General features: G+C 59.0%; 1 protein-coding gene across 2 annotated transcripts in view; it reads right to left on the minus strand.

Annotated features, from left to right (window-relative positions):
- Nucleotides 1–1,701: 1,701 nt before the first annotated feature.
- CARS1 (cysteinyl-tRNA synthetase 1) overlaps nt 1,702–14,682 on the minus strand; it is a 33,251-nt gene continuing 20,270 nt past the window's right edge. For both annotated transcript variants that reach the window (XM_007497764.3, XM_007497763.3), the window contains 9 exons: nt 12,366–12,463; nt 11,463–11,652; nt 11,306–11,374; nt 10,494–10,575; nt 6,288–6,368; nt 5,989–6,056; nt 3,710–3,769; nt 3,365–3,448; nt 1,702–2,336 (listed from right to left, as the gene is read on the minus strand). In XM_007497764.3, coding sequence (XP_007497826.2) covers nt 2,202–2,336; nt 3,365–3,448; nt 3,710–3,769; nt 5,989–6,056; nt 6,288–6,368; nt 10,494–10,575; nt 11,306–11,374; nt 11,463–11,652; nt 12,366–12,463 — 867 coding nt within the window. In that variant the 3' untranslated portion in view covers nt 1,702–2,201. The remainder of the gene's footprint in view (nt 2,337–3,364; nt 3,449–3,709; nt 3,770–5,988; nt 6,057–6,287; nt 6,369–10,493; nt 10,576–11,305; nt 11,375–11,462; nt 11,653–12,365; nt 12,464–14,682) is intronic.

Raw genomic sequence — 14,682 nt, forward strand, 5'->3', positions numbered from 1 at the left:
GACCACAGCTCAGCTCAGATGTGAAGATGTTGGGTGGCTGTACAGACAAACCCCTGATCCTTTGGCAGCCTTTTTGGTAAAGAAAATATTTTGCAAATATATTAGGATCAAAGATGGAGGGGGCATCTGGGTGGCTCAGTGGGCTGAGAGCCAGGACCAGAGATGGGAGATACTGGGTTCAAATCTGACCTCAGCAAGTCCCTTATTCCTCTTTGCCTAGCCCTTACCACTCTTTTGCCTTAGAACCAATACACAGTGGAAGATGGAAGGTAAGAGTTTAAAAAAAAGAATCCAAGATGGAAGAGACCTCAGCAGCTCTGAAGCCATTGGCACGTGGATGATTACAAGGCCTTTTGTAACCCCAGTCCCAACTACTTTTTCAGGCTTACTACACCTTATGGCCTCATAGGCATTCTCTGAGTCAACCCCACAGGCCTCCTGGCTGTTCCTCGCACACTCCTTTGCCTGTCTCTGTGCCTGCATACTCACTGGCCACCTTTCATGCCTGTAATTCTGTCCCTCCTCACTCTCAGCTCTTAGAATATCTAGTTTCCTTCAACACTCAGCTTAAGTTTCACTTTCTGTGTGAAGCCTTTCTTGATTCTCACCTCCTTCCATCATTCTGTATCTAGCTTGTATATGGATTCCGCATATTTATTTTGGATATACGACTACACATTCTTTCCCCTACTGGAGCATGAGCTCTTGAAGGCAGGATTCTTCTGCTTTTGTCTTTGTATCCCTAGAGTGCAGCACAGAGCTAGTAAGTAGAAGGTATTTAATGCTTGTTCATTGATTTCATAAGCTCCCCTGACAACAAGTGAGACTAATGTTTGTCCGAAGACCTCCGGAGAGGTAGAACACATCTCTCTAGGGAGCAGCCCTTCTAACACTTGGACACAGCTATTACTTTCCCCAAGTCTTCTCTTTTCCAGGATCAATCTCCCCTTTTCCTTCCAATGACCCTCGTATGACATGAACTTAAGGCTTTTTGCCACCCTGTTTGCCTCTTCTGGATCCTCCAATTAATGCCTTTCCAACATATAGTGCCCCAAACTGAAAAGTGTTGTGAAGATGAGTTATGATGCTAGTGAGTACAAACTTGTACAAAGTCTGAGAATGGGCTTGGACACAAAAAAACTCTCTGTTGGTTGAGGAGCAGCCTAGCTGTGTGAGAAGAGCATGGGATGTTGATGCTATGAAGTCAGGAAGCCTGAGTATGGGACCTGACACAGAGATCAGCCATCTGTGTTTGAGGAGCAGCCTAGCTGTGTGAGAAGAGCATGGGATTTAGAGGGGTCAGAGGGCCTGGACTAGATTCCTCGCTCAGCCACATATTAGCTGGGCAAAATTAGAAAAGTCCCTTCCCTCTGGGCTCATTAGACTTTGCCATCATAAAGGCATGGGCCTGGAGAGGCTCACCACACGTTTGGCATCTGTAAGGGAGGGAGGATCCAGTGGTGAGTTTGCCCCTTTTGAAGCACTAAAGGAGAAAAATGAGGCAGTATGATTCATAGAATCTTTGAAGAAGACTTGGTGCCAGAGGAGAGCACGTTTGATTTCCTGACAGTAAATACAGCACTTGCCTTTAATACCCCCAGGCTCTTTGGCTCGCAGCACGGACACCCCTACTACCACTATGCTGAGCTATCACTTCCGTTGCTGCCTGGACCTATGTGTAATTGTCAACTGGAAACAACAGAATTGGTGAAGGATTTATTCATCATGACTAAAAAGATAAACCTTTGTTTAGGGTCTCTTGGTGGGTTCTGTTATACAATTGCTGGGCATTTTATTCACCTCCTAACATCTCTCAGGTCGATGCCCTCAGACCACAGCTGAGATTAGCTGGATAACAATCAGCATGGGAGACAGTTTTCTCAGTCAGCTGAAGCCATCACTCTGAGGGGGCCCCTCATCAGGGAGCTGCTGACTGAGCAGTATTGTCTGGGAGTGCCACACAGGCAATGTGGGAGAGGAAAGCTGGTTCAGCTTCAGGGTCCTGTGGGTCATTTTATTATCGAAATTCAAGAGTGGACATTGTATGATAGAGTATCTGGACCATCCAAATCCCCAATCTGGGCCACCAGAGAGATGGTCAACATGACAAAGACTTCAGGAGATGGATGGTTGTTGGCAGGCACAGACGAGTCACTCCTTCACTTTGGATTATTTCAAGAACATTCATCTGCCTTCTCTTCTCATTTTAGGCCTGCATTTTGAACCAGCTGCAAATATTCTTTATGGAGTTTTTCCTGAACTTCAACAAGTTTCTTTAGTTTCTTTATTTGTCCTTTGCTGAGTTCTTTGCCCTCTGCATCATGGGTGGGAAATCCCTGCAACAGTAAGAACATTCTACTCTCAGAATTTCCTCCCACATAATGAAGTTCCACCATTTCCCTCTTTCTGCTCGAGTGTCTCTGAATGTAAGAGAAAACATCATTTCCCAAGCCAAGGATTTGGATCAGGTCAGCTCTTGACTGGCAGCTCTGACTTCTAGGAATCTAAAACCAACAGCCAAAGTCTCCTTTGTCTATATTTTGGGGGACCAGACTTATAATCTCATCAGTTTAAGGAACTCCGGATGAGGAAACCCCCTCCACCAATACAAATCAGCACTTTCTCTGCAACTTCAGAATCAGAGAAACACAGTGACTTGCCAGGGTCATGTAGCCAGTATGTGCAAGGGGTGGGAAATGACACTCGGGCTTCTTGACTGCAAGGCTAGTTCTCCATCCACTTGTGCAGGCTGCCTCTCTTCTACCTCACCTGCCCAAGCCTTTCCCCTTAATTTATAAAAGAGGAGAGAATGACCCATGTCTCTTCTCATCCAAGTCCATACAGTAGACTTTCACTGAAGAACTCAGGTGCTGGGAAGGAGTCAAGGGCTCCCTATTTGTTTCTTAATTTTTATCAAACTGGTTAGAAAGTTATAAATAGATAAAGGAACCAACATGGCAGGGTCTGAAGACAGAATGAAATTTAAAACAGAAGACACATTATTGGGAAAAAAGGCTTCCCTCAGGGAAGAAGGGAGATATATTTGTCTGGGCTACTGTAGTTGTATGTAGCCTGTCACATTCCCTGAGACGCTGCCTGATAAGGAAACGGCAGATACAGATCCAAATAAGGCTATTTCCATTCGGGCCCAGAGGAAAAGGGTGGGAAGTAGATGTCTGGAAAAGCCTCTGCTACAGGGAACAGGTGGGAGATGTGTGCAGAGAAAACACCAACATGATTGTAGGCCAAACCAAGGACAAAGTGGCTCTCTTTCTTACAACAAAAATTCAGTTGGGTGGCTTAGCCTTTCTGAACTTAAGCATTCCAATCATAGCCATTTAGTACATAGAAAAAGATCCCTTACATTTTCATCAAATGTGGAGTATTTCTCATTTTCTGACAGAAACATTTTGCTTGGTGGAATCTTCATCTTTTCGAGTTTGGCAGCCTGGAACACAGAGACATGAATCACTGTCGATGACAGTGTTCTGGGGTTTCTGTGGCAGCCATGCTAACAACCACATAGGTCATGTAACAGTGACAAGAGACCCCCAGCTAAGTCAAGGGGCTCGCAGACCCCTCAAGCTATTCTCAGGGAAATGGAAGCCAGCCACGGCGGCAGAGAAGTCCAGAGGGGCCTACGTCAGCATTTGACAGCCCTTCTGCCCACTTGCTCCAACAGAGCCACCTCTCACCCCAGACTCCTTACCTCCTGCTCCTGCTTCTTCCGAGCAGCTTCCTCCTTCTTCCTCCTTTTCTCTTCTTCAGCCTAGAGGGACACAATGAAGAGTCACATTGTGTGTCACTCTTGTCTCAGGCAAGTGTCACAGGCAGGCATGGGCTTTGTGGCTGCCAGGCCTGAGAGCACTTTCCCCTAAGAAAGGAAGGGCAGGCCAGCCTCGCTTTTCACTGCCACCTCACCCAGTTCAGCAGGAGGGACTACTCACTGCAGGGCACCAGCACTGGGACCAAGGGCAGCCCCTGCAAGCCAAGAGCCCACGTGGCCTGGAGGAAGGCCTGCTGGGTAGGTTCCCTGCTAGTCCTGTTTCTTACAAGAAGCAGGATTGGGGAGCAAAGGGGATACCATGGGAAGGGCCACTGGCCTTTGGGCAGAGCACTGGGCTATTTCCTAGCAGCAGACTCTTGTCAGGAGATTCCATCTGCTCTCTGAGCAGAAACTTCACATGGGACTATATAAAAATTCGTCCTGGAAATGCCCTGCTGCCAATTCCCAGCCCTACCTAGAGAGAAAGAAGAGGGAGGGAGGGAGGAAGAATATGTGAGAGAGACAGAGACAGAGAACCACAACCAATATTTCAGGAGGGGCCAGGAATCAACAAGGGAGTGGCAGAAGTCCCAGGACCCTGGAACTCGAGTGAAAGGGAAGTGGAGGGCCATCAGGTCCAAGCCCCTTGTTTAATAGGAAACTGGAGCCTTAGGGCCACGATCTGGTCCAAGGCGCCCTGCAGTATGTGTCAGAGCAGGACTCGATCCCAGGTCTGTCACGTCTCTCTCCTCCCCACAATACTTCAGGACAATAAGCTGAGCAGAGGACTCGGAGCCCATGGAAGGTTCTATGAGGGCCACGACCTACAGAAAGGCTGATTGAGGATGTGGCTGGCTCTGTCTGCCTGTCTCCGGGGGAGTCCTTGCTCTCTCTGACCCTCGGTCACCTTGGACCAGCTGATTTTCCATGACTCCTTCGAGTGCTCCTCTGGCCCCTGGGCACATGTTGGCAGCAGAAACAGTCAGCCAAGACCCACAGTGAGGACACTGGGGCAACAGGAGGAGGTGGGAGAGACAAGGGGCATCTGGAGGCTCCGAGTGTGGAAGCCTCCAGGAGAACCTCATCACCGTCCGACACGGTCCGAGTCGGAGGATCCGGAGACCTCGGGGAGAAGAGGCTGCTGAGGACGAAGCAGAGGCTGACTTGGTGACCTGGGCTGAGGCAGGGAAGACTGGGGTGGCCCTGGGCAAGGGCCTGCCAGCCAGCTAGGGTGGTCAGGGGTGAGAGCAGCTCAGGTCCTCCCTGTTGAATTATCATCCCTAGACCATGGCTGGGCCGCCCAAAGGCAATCACTGAGGAACCAAGAGAGGAAAAGGCTGCCGGTCACCTGAAGAGACTGGCCCAGGGTCACACACCCTTCCTAGGTCCAATTCCAAGAAGTGATCTCGGGGCGCCTCTTCAATTGAGGGACGCGGGGAAGGGGATGTCCCACCGGAGCGAGGCCCTTAGGCTGCTGTGCCCACCGGGGGCCCCAGGGAGGCAGCATCAGACAGTCCTGAACTCTTGGGGCTTGGGGGGATCCTGGACATCTGTGATGGTTTGAGGGTGGGGGGCGAGGCAGGCCCGAGGCCGAGCCGGATCCAGGCCTGGAAGCGCAGAGCACGCCGTGGGCTAAGCTCCCCGGGCATCTCTGGCTCCCTCTGGGCACCAGGCACGCGGCAAGGGTCCGGAGTGGACGGCACAGATGTACCTGGGGGGACCCAGGGAGGGCAGGAGGTGTCCGTGCCCAGCGCCAGAGCTGGCGTTCTCGGTGGTGTGAGGAGTCCAGGCGAGCAAGGGCTGCTGGGAGCTCTCCGAGGCGGCCTTCCTTGTGAGCAAACAGCCTGCCCCGGGCCTCACCAGTTCTCTCACCATCTAAGCCTGCCCAGGGGGCCCTGGAGGCCCGTCTGGCATCGTCTGTCAGGGCAGAGAGGCCGCCGCCTTTCATCAAATAACCCACAGCCTGCCCGGGGGGGTGGGTGGGGGAGCACGGAGCTGCCCAGAAAGGGGGTCCCAGGTGTGCCCCCTGGAGCTCCCGGGAGCCCTCTGCCCTCCGCTCGTGCCAGCCTGGCCAAGGGCGTCGAGAGCCCGGCACGTGGCGAGCGAGTTAACTTCAATCTTCGGACCCTCCTCAGCAGACCAGGCCCAGGCAGAGTCCTGAGTGCGAGGCTGCGGCTCTTTTCGGTCTAGGCTCTGGAGAAAGGCCTGTGGCTGTGACCCACCTGCTTCTTTTCCTCTCGCTCCTTCACTAAGGTGTCCCTGTCCACCAGCTTGAGCACCGTGGGAAGGCCTGCAAAGCAAGGGGCGGTCACCAAGGCCACTGCTGGAACCCAGGCTCAGCCCCCCGCCTGCCCCCCCAGATGAAGAACAAAGAAGGCCCGGGAGAATCCCGGCCCCAGGGGTGAGCCTGAGGCTCTCGGACAGGGGGCTGGCCCTGGCCTGGCCCACAGGGAAGCCGGGACGGCCCCGAGGGGGCAGCGAGGGAAGAGCGTCTCCGACTCCCCAGGCAAGGCCGGGTTACCTTCGTGGTCTTCCAGGCGTACTCCGAGCTCGGGGAGGACGTCGTCCCGGAGGGCATCGCTGAGCTGCAGCACCTCGAGGACTGGGGGGCAGAGCAGAGGCGGGTCAGTCTCCGGCTCAGGGCGGGAGCCCTTCCCTTCCCCACCCCAGGAAGAAGAGAAGGGAGAAGCCCAAACCTCCCCCCTCCCTCCCACGGGGGACTCCTCAGGCTTCTCCTGAGCCAAACGTCCAGCTCCCCCGGAGGCTCCGAGAGGGGGAAGGAGGAGAGGATTCCAGCCCGGGGGAGCAGCGACCGGGCAAAGGAGGCGACGGGAGAGGCCGGGAGGCCGGGAACGAGGCTAACGGAGGAGGTGGAAGCCTGATTGGACAGCGGCAAACGCCAGGCTCGGCGACCTCATGGAGTGTTTCGGAGGGGTGGCAGCGACACATCGCAGCGGTGCGGGAGGGAAAGCCTGGAGGCAGGGAGGCCGGGGAGGGAAGACAAGAGGCCGGAGGTGGGGGGCGCGATGGACGGGTCGAGCCTCGGCAGCTGTGTGCTTTGGGGATGGAGGGAGGCTTCAGAGCCGGGCCGACGGCAAGGCTGTGACCTGGGCAAGCGGCGGACGCAGGGAGGCCGGACGGGGCCGGGCTCGGCCGGTGTGCTGACGTGCCGATCCGGAGATGACCGAGGGACACCCACAGGGAAACGTCCAGCAGACGGGCGCTCAGGGCAGCCTGGAGATCCGGCGGGCAGTGGCTCATGGCGGATGAGCCGATCCATAGGACCGGGAGAGATGACCAAAGGAGATGGTCAGAAGAGTCTGGAACAGCTGCTAGCTGAAGGGGTGGCCGGCCAGGGCCAGGGCGGCTGGAGCGTCCCTCCTGTCGGAGCAGGCCTAGCCGGGCCGGGCCGGGTCCCCTTCGAATGGGCGGCTCCCAGGAGCTACGGGACACGACAGGCTTCCCCGGCAGACGGAGGCCCGGCAGGCCTTCTTCGAGGCCGGACGGATGGGACAGAAGCCGCATTGGCCGGCAGCCCAGCACCTCGGGCTCCCCTCAAGAACCATGAAGCCTTCCTTGGGGCCAATTCCACGAATAACACCTCGTTTTAGGGAGTGCTTCTGGGGAAGGTTCGTGGAGGGTTTGCCCTCAGCCTAAAGAACTCGGGCCTGCTTGCCTGAAGTAACAGCCTACCGGGGGGCCAGGAGCAGGCTTGGGCTTCCAGCCTCGCCTGCCACGTGGCCGGCATCACCCTGTGGCGCACAGACGCCCCCAAGTTTCCCTCCTGCACCCTGCCTGACGCCGGGCAGAGAAAGGTCTTCACCATTTGGCCAATCCTATGCAAAGGCAGAGCGCCAGGGAGGGGCCGCCGGCCAGCCCAGAGGGCCTCGCTTGGGCCGGGGGGGCCACCGGGGGGAGGCTGAGGGTCAGAAGCAGCAGCAGGGCCAGTGCAGGCACCCGCCCCCACTACAGATGGACGCAGGGGCCCACAGAGGCCTGGACGCTGAAGGGAGGCCCCTCCCTGGGGCCGAGCCTGCCACCAGATGGCCAAAAGGTGATTTCCCAGCTGGCTGGAGGGGGCGGGGGGAGGGGGCGAGGTGGCTTCCACAGGCCCAGGGGAGCTGGTGACCAGGACTCGCCGGCTCTGGCCTGACCTGGGGAGGGGGTTTGACCGGTGACCACAACTCCATTTAAGAAGCAGCGCCTGGACCTGGCCTGCCCCCAGGGAGAGAGCACCGAGATGGGCTTCCCCCACGTCTTCGGGAGGTGCTCTGGCCCCACCTGTCCCCTCTCTGGTCGGGGTCTTTGCTGTCCCCCAGGATCTGCCCTCCTCTCTCTGCCCTCGCTCGGCCCCCGCAGTTTCCATGGGTTCAAGTCACCTCTTGATGGTGATGCCCCCTGGGGCCGGCTCCTTGCGTACCCCTGGGACTGATCACTGCGTCCCCCTGGGGCCGGCTTCTTGTGTCCCCCTGGGACTGATCACTGCGTCCTCCTGGGACCGGTCACTGCGTCCTCCTGGGGCCGGCTTCTTGTGTCCCCCTGGGACTGATCACTGCATCCTCCTGGGACTGGTCACTGCGTCCCCCTGGGACTGATCACTGCATCCTCCTGGGACTGGTCACTGCGTCCCCCTGGGACTGGTCACTGCGTCCCCCTGGGACTGGTCACTGCGTCCCCCTGGGACTGATCACTGCGTCCTCCTGGGACTGATCACTGCATCCTCCTGGGACTGATCACTGCGTCCTCCTGGGACCGGTCACTGCGTCCTCCTGGGACTGATCACTGCATCCTCCTGGGACCGATCACTGCGTCCTCCTGGGACTGGTCACTGCGTCCCCCTGGGACTGATCACTGCGTCCTCCTGGGACTGATCACTGCATCCTCCTGGGACTGATCACTGCGTCCTCCTGGGACCGGTCACTGCGTCCTCCTGGGACTGATCACTGCATCCTCCTGGGACCGATCACTGCGTCCTCCTGGGACCGGTCACTGCGTCCCCCTGCGGCCGGCTCCTTGAGTTCCCCTGTGACCGGTCAGTGTGTCCGCGGGCATCCCTGAGGGAGCGGGGCTGCCCGCCGCCCGCGCTGTTCTTCGCCTCTGCCCCATCCGCTGGCTGCCGCCACCTTCTCTCTCCTCGTGCCAGCCCCATCCCTGGGGGTCGTCCCACCTGGGTCTGCTCGTGGCCTCCTCGGGCAGCACTCCGGGTGTCTCTGTGCCAGGCCGGCCGGCCCGGCCTCCTTCCCGAGGGTCTGACAAGCCGGAGACGAGGGAGCCTGAGGGAGTGCGGGTGGCTCTTCCAGGCTTGGGGCAGGCTCTGGGGGCCACCCTCGGGGGAGGAAGGGGGCCCCGTGGTCATGGCTGGGCCTTCAAAGGGGATTTGCCGCTCGGGGCTCCTGCTGGCCAACGGTTGGCCCTGGGCTGCAGGAGGGACAGACCGGAGGACGTCCCAGGCCTGCCCTGCCGTGCCCCTGAACCCAGGAATGCCCAGAGCGTCCGGGGAGCCAAAGGGCACTCGGCAGGCTCTGGCAGGCCTCTGTGTAGCCTGAGAGAGCGGCTCACCACAGAGACGAGGGCAAAGGGGCAGCCGGAGCCTCCACTAAGGCTGAGTGAGGCTGAGGACTTGTGCAGGACGGCAGAGCCAGTGTCCGAAGAGGCAGGACTGGAACTCGGCCCTTCCAGACTCCTCTGTGGCCCCCAAGCTGGACCCATCCTGTGGGGTACCAGATAGCACATTCCATGAGGCCTGGGTCACGTGACGGGGTACTCTGGCAAGGGGAGGGCTGATTGGCTCAGGGAGGAAGGTGTGGCCAGCCCCAGCCCCCCAGGTTTGTCTGTGTAGGAGCTGAATTGTAGAGAAAAAGCCGCCTTTGCTAGGAAGCTTCCTGATTTTTCTTCCTGAAACTTTCGCTTCCGTCCTAGTGTCAGTCCAGGGCAGACAAGTGCTCCCGGCCGGGAGGATGGAGCGAAGTGGCCCAGCTAGGAAGTGTCCGAGGTGGGACTTGAACCCAGGACCTCCCTCTCAGGCCTGGCACTCTCTCCTCGGAGCCGCCCACACTATTGGCTTTCCTGCTTCCATCAAAGCGTCCCCGATTCTGGCTTATGGACAGTAATGAGGCGCGGCCGGCGGCGCCTCGCCCGTGTGAGCGCGGCCCGGGTCTGGGCCCCGCGGCTGGGCCGGGACACTCACACGGACTTGGATGGGGAGGAACAAAGGAAACCAGCGAAGAACATCCGAGAAAATGGAAGGAAGCGAGGCTGAAGGGCCCGACTCGCCGGGCAGCGCCAGGCCGGCTCCTCCGGCCAGCACGTCAGCGGCCAGGGACGGCCTCCGCCTGCAAACCCCCCGGAATGACCTGCGGAGGTCATTCCAGGAACACCGTCCCCTTCGGGCGGCTCCTAGAGGCACCGCCCACCCCCCCCGGCCCTGGACGCTCCCTCGGACGCCTGGTGACCGCACCGGCTCGCCCGCGGAGGAAGGGAAGGCGCAGGCCCCGGGAGAACTTTGGGGAAAGGCATTCAGGCTGCCGTGAGGGAGAGGCCCCGGCTAGGAGGCCTGCAGGGAGCAGCTCCTCCTCCTGGGGGCCACTCGGACCCTCCAAGCTCTCTGCCCTTCCTCGTCCCTCCCTCTGGGCCGCTCTCGGACCCGGAGCTGGCCGGCCCTGAAAGGGGCAGAGCGTCCCCTGAGGAGCCACGTGCCCCGCCACGGAGGCCCGCCGGCCGGTCCTACCTTTCTTCTCCCGGGCGATTTTCCGGACTCCTTCTCGGAAGTCTGAGAGCACCTGCAGGAAGGGCATCACGGTGGCCTCGAGCTGCGGGAACAGGCATGTATGAGGCCCCTCGGCTGTGCCAAGCACGTGCTACTACACACGGCCTAGGGAGAGCTTAAAGGACGGGCCGAGCGTCTGAGGCCGCATTTGAACTCGGGGCCGCCCGACTCCAGGACCAGCAGCCTGGAGGAAGCCCCCCCAGCCGGCAGGACCCTGGACAGCACACCCCAGGGGGACCCTCCTAGGCTCCTGCCACTGGGCCTGAGGCCCCGGACGTGCCAGCCTGTCTCCTGCCTCCGGACCTTTGTCCTGGCCCTTCCTTGTGGCCGGAGTGCCCTCCCGCCCGCTCTGCCCCTCAGAGTCCCTGTGGCAGGGACGCAGCCTCGTCTCCGGAAGCCCTCGTGGGGGTTCTGCCCCTCGGTGCCGCCGGCCGAGCTTGCTGCCCCCACCGGGCTGGGCCCGGAAGCCTTTCCCTGGGCCCCCTCCTGGTCCCGGGCCCAGCATGCAGCAGGAAGTGGGGCTGCTTCAAACCGGGAACCCCCTGGAGGCGCCCCAAGACTCGCGGGCCCAGGAGGCGTCCGACCGCCCCAGCGATGGACAAAGCGCCCGGAGGCCCGGCCGGAGCTTTCTGCCTCGATGGAAGACCCTCCTTCCAGCCCCCAGAAGGGGCTCCTGCCCCGGCCGAGGCCTGCATTTTGGAAGGGGCTGAAGGAGAGCCTGGGGGCCCCCCGGCTTTCCCTCCCCACCAGAGCCGGCGCCGGCTCCTACTCACGCTCGTGCCGGAAGCGCCCCCGCCGACCGGGAAGCCGAGCGCCGCGTCGCCTTCGATGGCCCCGAAGATCTGGTGCGGGAGACAGAGGGGCCGTCAGGGCCTCCGGGCCGGCCTGAGCCACGAGAGGGCCCCGGGGAGGGCAGGGGGGGAGGCTCACCCGCAGCATCTGGGTGAGGTACGCGGCCACGGTCTCCAGCAGGACGCGGCTGGGCAGCTTCCGGGCCGCTTTGCGGGCGGCCATGTAGAGGTTGCACTGGCCGACCAGGGCCCGCATCTCCTCCAGGGCGGTGCGCGTGTCCACGTTGTCACAGAGCGCCTCGTGAACGGCCGCCTTCTTGTCGTCAAAGCTAGGCAGGGAAGAGAGGGCTCAGGGACGGCGAGGGGGCGGGGCCCGGGGAAGGGGCGGGGCTGCGTGAGTTTACCGGCTCCAAGCTGGGCGCTTTTTCTAGGGGGAGGACGAAGGGAGGACGGAAGAAAGACTTGAAAACAATAAAGATGAAATCTAGAAAAGGGAACGAAAGCCAGAATGGCCTCAAGAACAGCTCCACGCGGGGCCGACAGGCCCGGAGACGGGAGGTCCTGGGTTCCAGTCCGCCCCCAGCCACTTGGCAGCTGGGTGACCCTGGACAAGTCACTTAATCTCTACTGCCCTTGTGCCTTACGGGATAAAAAGAGCCCGTCCCTCCCCAGCTCCCGGAACACGGGGCAGCATCACCCCGCAATGCACAGCCACGGAGGGAGAGAGGGGGCAAGACGAAGGCCGGGCGGGGCTGAGGGAAGGGAGAGGCCCTGGGAGAGCACGGAACAAGGGACAGCAGTGGCGTCCGGCGACACGGCGATCCGGGACGATCCCAGAGGGCTCGGGGTGAAGCGTGCCGCCAGATGCTCTGGACCGGGCCGGGCGTCTTGGTCCACGGCTTCTCCGGCCGCACGGCCGGGGGGGGGGGGGGGCTACCCAGCGGCTCCCCTTCTCGGGACGGGGGCTCGGCACATCCCCCGTCCCAAAGCCGAGGGGCACAGCGGGGTCGGGGCCCGTTCTGGGGTGGCCGAGGCTCCTCACCTCCTGTGCAGCTCGAGCTCCTGCTCTTCCCACTTTTCGAATCGGCCCGTCGCATCGCCGGGGGCCCGAAGGATGTCCTTCACGTTTAAGAAAAACTCCTGCGGGAGACAATGGAGAAAAGGACTGCCGGCCCTGCCGGCCCCTCCACCTGCTGCCTGGAGGCCCGGCCGGCCCTTCCTGCCATCCGTCGGCCTCGCTGGCTTAGCGTTTGCAGGCGCGTCCGGGCCTGCTCCCCGTCACAGGGAGCGGCGTCCGGCCCTCGCGAGGTCCCTCGGACCTCTGAGACACTCCTTGAGGGGGAACGGACGGATGGACAGATGGCCGGAGGAAACGAGCCGCCCGAGGAGGACTGACGTCCTAGCGTGGCCTCCTGGCTCGACGCCCATCCGCGGATGGCCGAGAGCTGGGAAGAGCGCCGGGCAGCGCCGCAGAGCGGAAGGAGCAGGACCAGGAGGATCGAGTGGGAAGGGCTCACTGCTCGCCGCAGGGCAGCGCCCGGGGACCGAGGACGCCCTCCACGCCCAGACCAGGAACGGTTGGAGGCGGATGCAGAGCAAAGCGTGCGGGCGTCCACTTTCCTTTGCTGGGGTTGGGTAGGGCTGTGAGTAGGGAAGCAGGTTCTGCACGGTCGTACGTGGGTAGCCCAGATCACGGCGCACCAGCCCCGGGAGGGGGAAGGGGGGGACAGCCCGGCTCCGGGGCTTCAGAGGACTTCTGTGGAAGTGTTATGGCGTTGTTGCTAGAATGAAATCTGTAATAATAAAACGCTCCAAAGAAAGATTCCCGCCGCGCGACTTCAGTTCCTGTCGGGAAGATGCCTCTGGGGCACGCGGGGGGCTCTGCGCATTCGCAGGTCTCTCCCAACGGAAAAATGCTTGAATTCATACAATGTTGACACTTCCAAGCGCTTCTCTTCTGTCTTAGTCAACGCTAAGTACTGCTTCCCAGGGAGAAGAGCGAGGGGGACAGCAACAGGAGTCAAGTGACTCCCACGGGGAGAAGCGTCTGAGGCTCTCTATTCACCGAGCCCCTCAGCGCACCCCCACAGAATGGCAAATGAACAAAAATTGGTTCTGGCCAACCTGTTGTTGTTTTAAACCTCACCTTCCATCTTGGAATCAATCCTGTGAGCTATTTCCAAGGCGGAAGAACAGTAATGGCGAGGCAGTGGGATGAAGGGAAGCAGGGTCGCCCAGCTGGGAAGTGTGAGGCCAGATTGGAACCCAGGATCTCCCGCCTTTGGGCCCGGCTCTCGCTGCTCCCTGTGATACGCTGTTGTAGTCTCCTGGCTAAGTAGTTCACTTAGGATTTTTGCCATCATATCCGTGAACAAAATCGGTCTATCATTTTCTTTCTCTGTTTTGCCCTTCCTGATGTAGGCAGCAGCACGGTATATGGTTCGTAAAAGGAGCTTGGTAAGGCTCCTTCATTACCTCTCACTCAAAATCATTTTATAGAATGTAGGAATTAGTTGAAAGTTAAGTAAATCCATTCGGTCCTGAAGCTTTTATCTTGGGAAGTTCATTTCTGGCTTGTTTGATTTTTCTAAAACAGGTTTATTTAGGTATTCTAGTTGCCCCTCAGACAGTCTAGGCCAGTGGACTCCACACTACAGCCTGCGGGCCACATGCGGCCCCCTGAGGCTATGTATACGGCCCCATCGCCCTTCCGAAAGGGCACCTCTTTCACTGGTGGCCAGTGAGAGGAGCTACAAAGTGAGGCGTTGCTCCTGTACAGCACTACTTCTGGTGACAACCCTTTGTGTGGTGCCTTGTTCTGAGAGTAACTGAACGAGTACGAGGTGCTGCACAAAGGTTTATGTGGCTCACAATGGAAGATGTCAGCCTGGTGAGCGGCGATCTGGGGGAGGGGATTACTGTGTATACTGCTGCCCGGTACAGTGGTGGCAGCAGTGGGCCTGTGCAAGGTGTGATAGGCCCATCCCAGCCAGCGCTGCAGCCTGAGCTATCCTAAACAGCAGTATACAGATTTGTTCATTTTTTTTATAGCCCGGCCCTCCAAAGGTTGGAGGGACAGTGAACTGGCCCCCTGGGTAAAGAGTTTGGGGACCCCTGGGCTAGGCAGTTATTTTTTTTTTGTAATTATTCTTCCATTTCATTTACATTGTTAAATTTGTTTGCCTCTGATTGAGCAAAAGAACTAATAATTTCTTTAATTTCATGCTCATTGATGGCATAGTCACCCTTTTTATCTTTAATGTTAGGGATTTGGTTTTCTTTCTTTCCCTTTTTTTAAACATTAACCAACAGTTTAACTATTTTGTTGATTTTTTCATGAAACCAACTCCGGGATTTAT

This window comes from Monodelphis domestica, chromosome 6, assembly GCF_027887165.1.
Source record: "Monodelphis domestica isolate mMonDom1 chromosome 6, mMonDom1.pri, whole genome shotgun sequence".
Lineage (NCBI taxonomy): Eukaryota > Metazoa > Chordata > Mammalia > Didelphimorphia > Didelphidae > Monodelphis > Monodelphis domestica.